An 11,572-nucleotide genomic window follows, 5' to 3' on the forward strand; every position below is an offset into this window, starting at 1 on the left:
TGAATCTCCTGCCAGCCAGGTAATGCCTCCAATGCCGCACAGCTTCAATGATGGCTTGGGCCTCCTTTTCGACAGAGGAGTGCTGAATTTCGGAGGCATGGAAGGTACGGGAAAAGAATGTCACGGGTCTGCCTGCCTAGTTGAGGGTGGGGGCCAGAGCGACGTCCGATGCATCGCTCTCGACCTGAAAGGGGCGGGTCTCGTCAACCGCGTGCATCGCGGCGTTGGCGATGTCAGCGTTGATACAGTTGAAGGCCTGGCGGGCCTCAGCCGTCAGGAGGAAAACTGTGGAGTGGATGAGTGGGCGGGCCTTGTCCGCATAGTTAGGGATCCACTGGGCATAGTAGGAGAAAAACAGCAGGCATCGTTTGAGGAGCTTGGGGCAGTGGTGGAGGCGGAGTTCCATGAGGGAGCACATGCGGTCGGGGTTAGGCCCTAGAACTCCATTTTCCACCACAGAGCCAAGGATGGCTAAGTGGTTGATGCAGAACACGCTCTTCTCCTTATTGTAAGTGAGGTTCAGGAGTTTGGCGGTGTGGAGAAATTTGAAAAGATTAGCGTCGTGGTCCTGCTGATCGTGGCCGCAGATGGTGACGTTATCTCGATACGGGAAGGTGGCCCGAAGCCCGTACCGGTTAACGATTCGGTCCATCTCACGTTGGAAGACCGAGACCCCGTTAGTGATGCCGAAGGGAAACCTAAAAAAGTGGTAAAGGCGGCCGTCTGCTTTGAACGCAGTGTATGGGCGGTCCGCCTTACGGATGGGGAGCTGGTGGTCGGCAGATTTCAGGTCCACTGTAGAAAAGACCTGGTACTGTGCAATCTGACTGACCATATCAGATATGCGTGGGAGGGGGTACGCGTCGACCGATTGATGGTCTGACTGTATTCAATGACTATCCTGTGTTTCTCCCCAGTCGTTACTACTACCACTTGGGCTCTCCAGGGGCTGTTGCTGGCCTCAATGATACCTTCACGTAGCAGCCGCTGAACCTCAGACCTGATGAAGGTCCTGTCCTGGGACTGTACCGTCTGCTCCTTGTGGCGACGGGTTTGCAGTCCGGGGTGAGGTTTGCAAACAGGGAAAGTTGGTCGACCTTAAGGGTGGCGAGGCCGGTGAGGGGTGGTAGGAGTCCGCCGAATTTTAGAGTTAGGCTCTGAAGGTTGCACTGGAAATCAAGGCCGAGGAACAGGGCAGCGCAGAGGTTGGGGAGGACATAGAGCCGGAAGTTGTTGAACTCTACGCCCTGGACGGTGACGCTTGCGATACAGTACCCCCAGATTTCCACGGAGTGGGATCCGGAGGCCAGGAAGATTCTTTGGGTAACGGGGTGTACCGCGAGCCTTACCGTAGAGGGGTGGTTGAAGCTTTCAAGAAGTCAGGATGTCTTGTGCCCATCGACTTTAACCATCGTTGTCGCGGTTGCGAGGTTGTGCAGCCGGGACTGGTCGAGCATGATGGAGGCGAGCTGCGGCTGGTGTTGGTAGGCCCCGGGCTGGTCGGCAGCAGTGGCAGGCGATGAGCAGCCAGATGAGGTGCCCGTCGAGCTGGGGTCCTGAGGTGCCGTCCAAAATGGCGCCAAAGATGGCGGCACCAACGGCATGTGGCAGGCGGTGTTAAAGATGGCGGCACCCACTGGCCGCACGTGGTCTGTGGGAATGGAAATGGCGGCACCCGCGGGTCGCACATGGGAGGGTACAGGAACAATGGGCCTGGATACAGCGGCGATCAACCAGGCCTGGCACACCGAAGCGAAATGTCCCTTCTTCCCGCAAGCCTTGCAGATTGCGCGCCGTGCCGAACAGTGCTGCCAGGGGGTGTTTGGTCTGCCCGCAGAAATAGCATTTGGACCCCCCGGAGTTGGCTGGCTGCCGTGCGGCACAGGCTTGGGTCGGCTGGGGGCTGCCGCTGGTGGGGCCCACCAAGTCCATGAGGGCGCCGTGCGGTCGGGGGCGTACGACTGTACGTTACAGAAGGCAAGTCAGTGAGTTTGCGAGCTGCCTGGTTGCGCCTGGTTGCGCCCCTTCTAATAGGCACTGGCAGATGTACGCTGACCCCCATGCCCGTAACAAAAGCGTCCCTGATTAAACGTTCTGTATGTTTGACTGCCGAAACTACCTGGCAATCACAGTTCCTCGCCAGCATGTGCAGGGCACCCCAGAAATCGTCTAAAGACTCACCCGGGAGTTGCTGTCTCATGAACAGTAGGTGCCTGGCGTACAGATGGGCGAATATAGTGTCCTTTCAGGAGCTCCATTGCTTCCGTGTAAGTAGGCGCATCCCAGATAAGGGGAAAAATATCAGAGCTCACCCGTGAGTAAAGGACCTGGAGTTTTTGTTCTTCCGAGGGTTGGTCCGTCGCATATCGGAGGTAGCTCTCGAACCAAGCGAGCCAGTGGTCGAAGGCCGACGGGGCATTGGCTGCTTGAGGGTGCAGCTGTAGGCGATCAGGCTTGATGCATAGTTCCATTGCTGTATTATCTCTGCTTAATAAATTGATGCACTATCAATTACGATGAGACGAGAGTAGAGAGTAATCGAGGCTTTATTAAGCAAAGATGTGTTAGCCTCCTGCAGCTGCTACCAGAAATGGGAGCAGCTCAGTAAGCACACACATTTATACTCCGCCTACTGGGCTGAACCAGCAGGCAGGGATCTACCCCCGTACCTGTAGTACAGGAGCCTTACCGTATTACCTCTAATAAAAGTATTATACAAACAGTGGTGACTACCACAATACTATCGCTCTCTGTTTTAAAATGAAGAATTGACCCAGCAGCAGTTGCTAATTGCAGAAGGTAGTTCCAAGTTTCCACTTCCCATTTGTGTCAAGACACAATTTCTTACTTTCGCTCCTAAAAAGCTCTGGATCTCATTTGTTTTTTTGTACCAGTCCTAGATTTCCTAATGAGTGAAAATTGTACAATTTTTCCCTATCCGTTCTCTTTGATATCTTCAATCAAATCATCCCTTAACTTTCTGAATGCGGGAAATGCAACACTAATTTGTTTAACTTGTTTGTGTGTGTGTTGCGGCTTAGATAGTGGAACTCTCATCTCTTAATCACAAGCTTATGGGCTCAAGTCCTACTCTCAGACTGGGGCATAAAAATCAAAGCTGACGCTCCAATACCGAGAGAGTGCTGTATTATCTGGAGGTGCTTTATTTTCGAGGGACATTAATCCGATGCTCTATTTGTTGCATCAGGTGAAGGGGAAATATTCCATTGCATTATTCCGGTGAGGAGCAGGGGAGTTACTCTGGTGTCCAAACAATACTGGCTCTCAATCAACATTACAAAAACAGATTACCTGGTGATGTAGCATGACGTCTATCTACTTGTACTCTATTTTTCTATATGTAAAGACCAGTTTTTAATGACATTTTAATGATTGTGTACCTAGCGATTGAAATCTCTTTGGACCTCCACTGTTTCCAGTTTTCCACCATTTAGAAATTAGCCTGTTATATCCTTTTAGATCCAAAGTGGGTGACAACACATCTATCTTCAATAAAATCCATTTTTCACTCTTCTGTCCATTCAGTCCATCTACCTCCCTTCGCTAATTTCATGCTTACATCTGTAATACTGACAATGGCACCCATCATCAACAAATTTGAACATATGGGGTGGGATCTAACGCAAAAGTTTCTAAAATGTCATTTGTGGCAGGTATTCTGGGAGTTTCCAGCGAGTTCCCCACCGCTATTTGATGACACGGAGTCACTTTTTGAGTTTCTCACTGGTTTCACCCACACTTAGGGTGGGATTCTCCTACCGGCCCGCACACGGGCGAATCCTGCCCGAGGTCAATGGGCTTTTCCACTGTCTGCATCTAGTGGGGAGCTTGCCAGATGAAAGAATGCAGCCCTTCGAATTTCTTTTAGCACTGGGGAGCTAAACTCAGAGATTAGGTCGCCATTTTGAAAGTGAGCTTGTGGGTCCCCCACACCCCTCATCCATGGGCAATGTCACCCCCACACACACATGGACACTGTCCCACACCCCCCAAGTGAGGATACCCTGTTAAGGGGTCCCTGGGGGCCGCACTCTTCAAACTCTCCCCCCCCCCCCCAGCCCCTTACAGCACCCCCTCCCTTCCAGGACCCCCACCGGTCATCCCCTCCCCAACCTCAAGGAGGCCCCTAAATACTTACTCTGCACATCCCCACCCTTCAATGCCCCCCCCCCACCCTTATTTCATGGGCATGGCCCCCCTCAGCCCCGACCCTTGGCAGTGCAACGCTGGCACCCAGGCAGTGCTCCTGCCAGCATAGCTGTACCATTCAAGCACCTTGGAAGTGTCAGGTGGCACTGCCAAGGTGTTAGCATTCCTGGGGAAGGGCCAGGAGCCACCCTGCACTTACCCTGGCCACCCAGGGGCCTCCGCTCGAGTGCAACGCAGCAAGAGAATTGCATCCTTGGAATTGTTTTCATCACTGGGGAGCTGAATTTGTTGGCCAGACCGGCTCTGGAGAGATGGTGCCGCTATTTTGAAAGGGTGCTCCGATCTCCAAGTGAGCTTATGGGTCGCCTCCACCCATGGGCAATGTCACTCCCCACACATATAGGCATTACCCCACACACCCTCAGGTGATGACACCCCCGCTATGTGGTACCTGGGACCACCCCCTGAAGGTCCCCCATGCCACCTTACAACCCCCCCTCTCTAGGACCCCCACCTGTCACCCTACCAACCTCCCAAAGGCCCCTTCTTACCTTCGCTGCACCTCCCCTCCTTACCCCCCATACTCCTCCTTCACTCTCCTTTCATGGGCATGGCCCCCTTGGATCCTGACCCTTCACCGTGCCACCCTGGCACCAGGGCTCCCTTGCACTGCTCCTGCCAGCTTGCAGTGCCACGGTGCCCACATTCCAGGGGTGGACCAAGGGGCCACCCTGCCCTTTCCCTGACCATCCAGAGGCCTCTGACGACCTGGTCCTCTTTTGCAAGGACCAGTAGTGAATGATGCCCAGTTGGAGGGCGTGATTTAACTAAACGGGAACAAAGTCCCATAGCGAGCGCGTACAAATGCATATTTCCCGGCGTTCGCAGCGCTAAAAAACACAACTAGCACTCGGATTCAATAGGGAGCCTCAGTGGGGAACACGCGGCCGAGGCTTCACGTAGTCTGGTTTTCTGCACTGAGGAGCTCTATTCGCCGGATCCTGATCCCGAAGCCTCACAAGATCTGGGTAGATCTCGAGAGGCGCACTGGCTATTGGGAAGCATGCGGAAGGCTTCACCCGACATCTACCGGCAATGTTGCGCTCTTGTTTGAGCACGACGCAGCCACAAGATCTTGCCCGTGGTTTTCTATCCTATCATCTACGTTGTTGATGCATACAGTGATTAGTTGGGGCCCCAGCAAAGATCCTTCTGGGATGCCACAAATCACATACTGGTAATGAAGAGTATTTGCACATTATCCCCTATGTCTTCGGTCTCTCAGCCAGTTACTAATGAGCGACTTTATCAAATGCCTTCTGGAAGTCTGTATAAATAACATCCATCGGCATTCCCCTATTCATTAGTTTAGCCCCCTTCATCAAAACATTCACTAAGGTTAACCAGGCACCTACTCTTTACAAATCTATGCTGTTCAGTCACACAACGCAGCTCAATAGCACATCTCACCATTCAGTCATCTATCTGGAGCAAATCCCCCCCACCCCCCACTCAGGAGAGACAGAGACACTTGTGACAACAAACACTCCTAACATCCATGTTGTTTTCTTTTATCCCTTCGTGGGATGTGGGTGTTGCCAGCATTTACTGCCCATCCCTGAGGGAATTTCAGAGTCAACCGCATTGAGGTGAGTCTGGAGTCACATGTAGGCCAGACCGGGTAAGGATGGCAGATTTCCTTCCCTAAAGGATATTAGTGAACCAGACAGGGTTTAATTGCAGATTTTTATTGAATTCAAATTTCACCATCTGCCATGTTGGGATTCGAACCCAGATCCCAGAGCCATTACTCTGGCTCTTCCACCGGAGTGGTCCGGTGATAATGCCCAGGCCAGCGCCCTGAAACCCAGAGAGTTTACATTTCATTTCTGGGACGGAGATGAGAGCCATTGGACACGTTCTCCATTTTTCGATTACTCTTTTTAAAGGTTGCTATGGAAACAAAGGGTTTAGTGCAGAGAATGTCTTCCAACCACCATGCCTGCTGCATACAAGAGTATATAACCATATTTATAAAACCCAACGGTGCACAAATCATATTCAATCATTCCTTCAGCAGCAGGGAATACGTCTGGGTTGCACTGTTTCTGGGAGTTATTTATTTGCTGCAAACAACTTTGTTTTTAACCGTTCACCGCCGTTGATATTGAGCAAATCACATGAGCACAAACCTCTCACTGTGAGCAGTGTGGACTGTAACTGATGATGGTAAGGGAGGCTGCACTGCACATGGGAGTGCAATGGACATGGGAGTGCAATGGACATGGCGTGCACTGGACACGGCGTGCACTAGATATGGCGTGCACTGGACATGGGAGTGCACTGGACATGGGAGTGCACTGGACATGGGAGCGCACTGGGAGAACGTGCAGACTCTGCACAGACAGTGACCCACTGGACATGGGAGTGCATTGGACATGGGAGCGCACTGGGAGAACATGCAGACTCTGCACAGACAGTGACCCACTGGACATGGGAGTGCATTGGACATGGGAGTGCATTGGGCATGGCCGTGCACTGGACATGGGCGTGTACTGGACATGGGCGTGCACTGGACATGGGCGTGCACTGGACAAGGGCGTTCACTGGGAGAACGTGCAGACTCTGCACAGACAGTGACCCACTGGACATGGGAGTGCACTGGACACGGGAGTGCACTGGACACGGGAGTGCACTGGACACGGGAGTGCACTGGACACGGGAGTGCACTGAATGTAGGAATGCACTGGACATGGCATGCATTGAACATGTCATGCATTGAACATGGAGTGTATGGTGCCCTTGACTAGAGGCTACAACACACAGTGAGAGGACTGTGTATAGGGTTGTTCAGGCAAGGTTGAGACAGCAGGGCCATCATGAATAAGCTCAGTCGGTTTGAGAATTGAACTGGCGCTGCTGGCCTCGCTCTGCATCACAAACCAGCTGTCCAGTCAACTGAGCTAAATTGGCCCTCAACGGGCAACTCACTAAGGTTTCTTTAACAGCACCTTCCAGACCAGTGATCTCTGCTACCTGGGGGAACAAGGGCAGCAAGCACATTGGACTACCTCAAGATAGACCAAAAATTGGAATCTCGGAACCTCCAGGTGTGTGACCATATAATAACAAATACACCTTGCATTTATACAATGTGTCTTTAACAGAGTAAAATACTCCCAGGCATTTCACACCAGTGTTTTAAATTTGACATGAGCCACACAGGAAGACATAAGGACAAAAGAAGCTTGGTCAAAATTGTAGGTTCTTCATCAACAGATAGATATTTTGCAATACATGACACCATTTAAAATCCCTTCTGATGCTACCCTCATCACACCATCATATTTTTGCTGCCTTGCACCCAATTCCATAAGACACAGGAGCAGAATTAAACCATTCGGCCCATCGAGTCTGCTCTGCCAATCATGGCTGATATGTTTCTCATCCCCATTCTTCTGCCTTTTCACCATAACCCCTGATCCCCTAATTAATCAAGAACCTATCTATCTCTGTCTTAAAGATACTCAATCATTTGATCTCCACAGTCTTCTGCGGCAATGAATTCCACAGATTTGCCACCCTCTCTCGGAAGAAATTCCTCCTCATCTCTGTCTTTAAGGATTGTCGTTGTAGCCTGAGGCTGTGCCCTCTGGTTCTAGTTTCTCCTGCTAGTGGAAACAACCTCTCCACGTCCACTCAGTATTCCGTAAATTTCAATGCAATCCCCTCTCATCCATCTAAATTCCATTGAGTACAGGCCCTGAGTCCTCAGCCACTGATTCATCAGTGTGATAACCAGATGGAATAGCGAGGAGAATCAGGCAGGTAGAGTTCAGGGCCGGGCTTATGGATCCCTTGTGGTGTTTAGGTGGATCTCATGTTATCACTCCAATCTTGGTTCCTTATTAAATCAGCACAGGCAGGTAATTTGAGCAGAAAGGGGGATCACAGTTAAACCTGATTTTCTCCTCAGCCAATATTTGGGATTCCAATTCTTCACTTTTGTCCGCTTGCTAACCTGGGGGCACTGATACAAATGACAGCACACACACACAGTCAGTCCGGCTGAAGTGGGATTACTCAAGATAGACCAAGAATTGCCCCTCAGAACCTCCAGGTGTGTGTGTGACTCAGTACCATATAACAACAAATACACCTTGCATCTATACAATGTGCCCAGGCATTTCACACAAGACATTACGACAAAAAGGTTTGGTCAATCGTGTAGGTTTTAATCACGAGAGGAAGAGAGGTTTAGGGAGGGATGTCCAGAGTTTAGGACTAAGCCAGCAGAATTTGCAGCTGGTGGTGGACTATTGAAATTGGGAAAGCACAAGAGGTCAGATTATGAGGGATGCAGAGATCTCCGGGAGTTGGAGGGATCGAGGAATTTAGAAACAGAGGGAAGAACTAGGCAGAGGTGGAATTTGAAAACAAGGGGAAGGATTTTTAAAAAAATTAACCTTAAAGTCTTTAACTTCTAATCCTCGTGGATCAGAACCACACCCAATGTTGGAACATTTATTCTGATGTCCGAAGATGCCCCAGTGTTAATAAAAGCACAAGGAGCATTGGAGAAACCAGGATTGTCTTACCGTGTAGTTTGTGCTGCCAAGTGATGGTGAAGATTTCTGGAGCTGCCATCTCCCTGTGGACATGGATACGATGAGTAGCTGCCAAGCCAGAGAGCTGTAGCAGACCCCGATACCACACAGTGTAGGTACCTAACGACAGGCCGGTTTATACTCGTCCCGGTTAATAGACAGGAACCACAGGATTTCCTCTCGCTGAGCAGAGGTATAGAAGGAGCAGTCTGTTGTTTCTGCACTTTCTGGCCAGTTGCTACGGTTTAGTTTGCTGTTGTGTGTCTCCCAGGAGTGTTACCAGGAAACACGAGGAGTATAATGATTAAATGTGCAGTGTTACTTCCCTCGCCAGTTCAATGGCAGATGCCCATTCTTCAGGGTTTCTCTCCAAAGTTCACCAGGAGATACCTGCTCATCAGTGCTTTTCTTACCAATGTTACCAAGGATGCTAATTTTTCAGTCTCCTTCTCCTGGGTGAAAGATAGAGACCGGTTTAGGAGTGCCTGTCTCACCAGCTTGCTGTGAAATGCCTGTTTAGTGGTGGTTCCCTGAGGATTAAGTCGCCAGGAGATAACCGTTCACTAATGTTTCTCTGGCATTGACTGGGGCAGGGGAATCTGTTCAATAGAATTTCTCTCGCCGCCTGTACCAGGAAAGCACGAAGAAATGCCAGACGTCTCGCTCTGCTGTTTCCTCCAGATGCTAACCAGAGCGGTAAAGTTATTTCAATCTATGCCTCTGAGCTGGGCGTTAAGGGCCTTCCGCCCAGTTAAACTGGGAAGAGTTTTTACAGAGGTTCTTTCATGCAGTCGCCTGCCTTTTCCTGACACTCGCAGTGGCCAGTTCATCAGTGGCCACAGTGCTTCCTGGCCACTGTCAGGAGCATCTCAACAGCTGTCATTCCCAGTTCCTTTAGTTCCACATCATCTCATTGGTTCAGCTGTGCGCTCTCTTCCTTCCCCGGGAAACCTCTTCAGCCTCCACAAGGCTTGGATTATCCCTCGGCAGCACTGTCCTCGCCTTCACATGGTCTGAACTCAGCAATAATGCCTTGGCTCTGTTTTATTCTTGTGTCGTCTCTCAAGCCAACTTTAGCTTCTCACTCTCCTTGTCTGTAGTGCCCCAGAATCCTGTTTGCAGTCTTTTTGGATGGAAGATCAAAACATATTACAACATGGTTACTCATTTCCTCTTTTTAAACTCAGTCTTAGTATAAACTCCATGGAGGGAAAGGAACAAAACAAATGATTCTTACACTCCAATATGCAAATTCATTGACTGCAGAAACAAACCTTCCTTAGCCCTGTAGACAAGGTATGCAAGGCCATGAGGTCAGAAGGGAACAGGTTAATAACCGAGGAACTTTGAAGGATAACACCCATTAGAGTTAAAGCGAAGTCCCCTCCCCACAGAATTAAACATCAATTAGAAGTGAGAATAAGACCATTTCAGCTGCCTCTCCGACCCCCAATCCACTGTATATATAGAAACAACTGACCAGTGTCCGTGGAGGGAGTTTTTCAGATGATGACTGTGTTTGCTCTGTAATAGGGAGCGGTCAGTGCTGGCCTACCTCAGTCCACTCCAGGAGAGATGGAGCCTCACTCCCTCTACTGGCCAAGTGGGGTAAGTGTAACTCCAGCCAGCAACAGCGCCGCCCTCTGCCTGTGAAAGTCACTGCAAGTCCCCCCTCATCCCATTTCCCCAGTGAGCGGAAAGCAGGGGGATTTAAGACCTGCCTCCTGGCTCCATATTGCTGCCAGTGGCTCTGATCCCGATCTCCATGCTCCCGGGTCCAGGCTGCTGGTGCAAGCCCCAGGCCCCGGGATGGATCTCATTATTCGCCCGTTACTCTCAGCTCGGAGCCCCCTCCCCAACACCACCCACCCCCCACCCCCCACCCCCCCCCCCCCCCCCATCCTTGCTGTGACTTCCACGCCTCTCCCGCTGCATTTGGCAGCTGAACCCCGCCCCCAGAGGAGGCGATGTTAAATCTCCCGGGAACCCGGGAGCTGCTCAGCCGGAGACACTCACTCACCAGGAGCCGGTGGCGGCCGTTACCCCAGCAACGGCGGCCAGTGCCCGAATGCAGCGCCCCCCGGCGGTCAGTGTCAGGACTGCAACCCCCCCCCCCCCCCGGCGGTCAGCATCAGGACTGCAGCGCCCCCTGGTGGTCAGTTCCCGGACTGCAGCGCCCCCGGCGGTCAGTGCCCGGACTGCAGCGTCCCCTGGCGGTCAGTGTCGGGATTGCAGCCCCCGGCGGCCAGTGCCCGGACTGCACCGCCTCCCAGCGGCCAATGTCAAGACTGCAGCGTCCCCCGGCGGTCAGTGTTAGGACTGCAGCGCCCCCGGCGGCCAGTTTCGGGAGTGCAGTATCCCCCGGCGGTCAGTGTCAGGACTGCAGCGCCTCCCCGTTGGCCAGTGTCGGGATTGCAGGATCCCGGCGTCAGTGTTGGGAATGTAGTGCCCCCGGCGGTCAGTGTCAGGACTGCAGCGCCCCTCATCGGTCAGTGTCAGAACTGCAGCGCCCCCGGCGGTCAGTGTCAGGACTGCAGCGCCCCCGGCGGTCAGTGTCAGGACTGCAGCACCCCATGGCTGTCAGTGTCAGGACTGCAGCGCGCCCTGGCGGTGTGTGTCGGGAATGCAGCGCCCCCCAGCGGTCAGTGTTGGGACTGTAGCGCCTCCCCCCACCCCCCGGCGGTCATTGTTGGGACTCCAGTGTCACCCAGCGGTCAGTATCAGGACTGCAGCGCCCCTCATCGGTCAGTGTCAGGACTGCAGCGTCCCCGGCGGTCAGTGTTAGGACTGCGGCG

The 11,572-nt window shown here is 52.2% G+C and overlaps 1 protein-coding gene across 2 annotated transcripts in view; it reads right to left on the reverse strand.

The window, feature by feature from the left end:
* The window catches only part of LOC119974776 (peripheral-type benzodiazepine receptor-associated protein 1-like), a 378,013-nt gene extending 367,155 nt beyond the window's left edge, over nt 1-10,858 (reverse strand). The window contains exons 1-2 of one of the 2 annotated variants that reach the window (XM_038814002.1): nt 10,798-10,858; nt 8,769-9,900 (exon numbers count right to left, since the gene is read on the reverse strand). In XM_038814002.1, coding sequence (XP_038669930.1) covers nt 8,769-8,831 — 63 coding nt within the window. In that variant the 5' untranslated portion in view covers nt 8,832-9,900; nt 10,798-10,858. Of the gene's footprint in view, nt 1-8,768; nt 9,901-10,257; nt 10,360-10,797 lie in introns of those variants that run through there. The other variant, XM_038814003.1, reaches the window with a different exon arrangement.
* Nucleotides 10,859-11,572: the final 714 nt, after the last annotated feature.

This window comes from Scyliorhinus canicula, chromosome 12 (genome assembly GCF_902713615.1).
Source record: "Scyliorhinus canicula chromosome 12, sScyCan1.1, whole genome shotgun sequence".
NCBI lineage: Eukaryota > Metazoa > Chordata > Chondrichthyes > Carcharhiniformes > Scyliorhinidae > Scyliorhinus > Scyliorhinus canicula.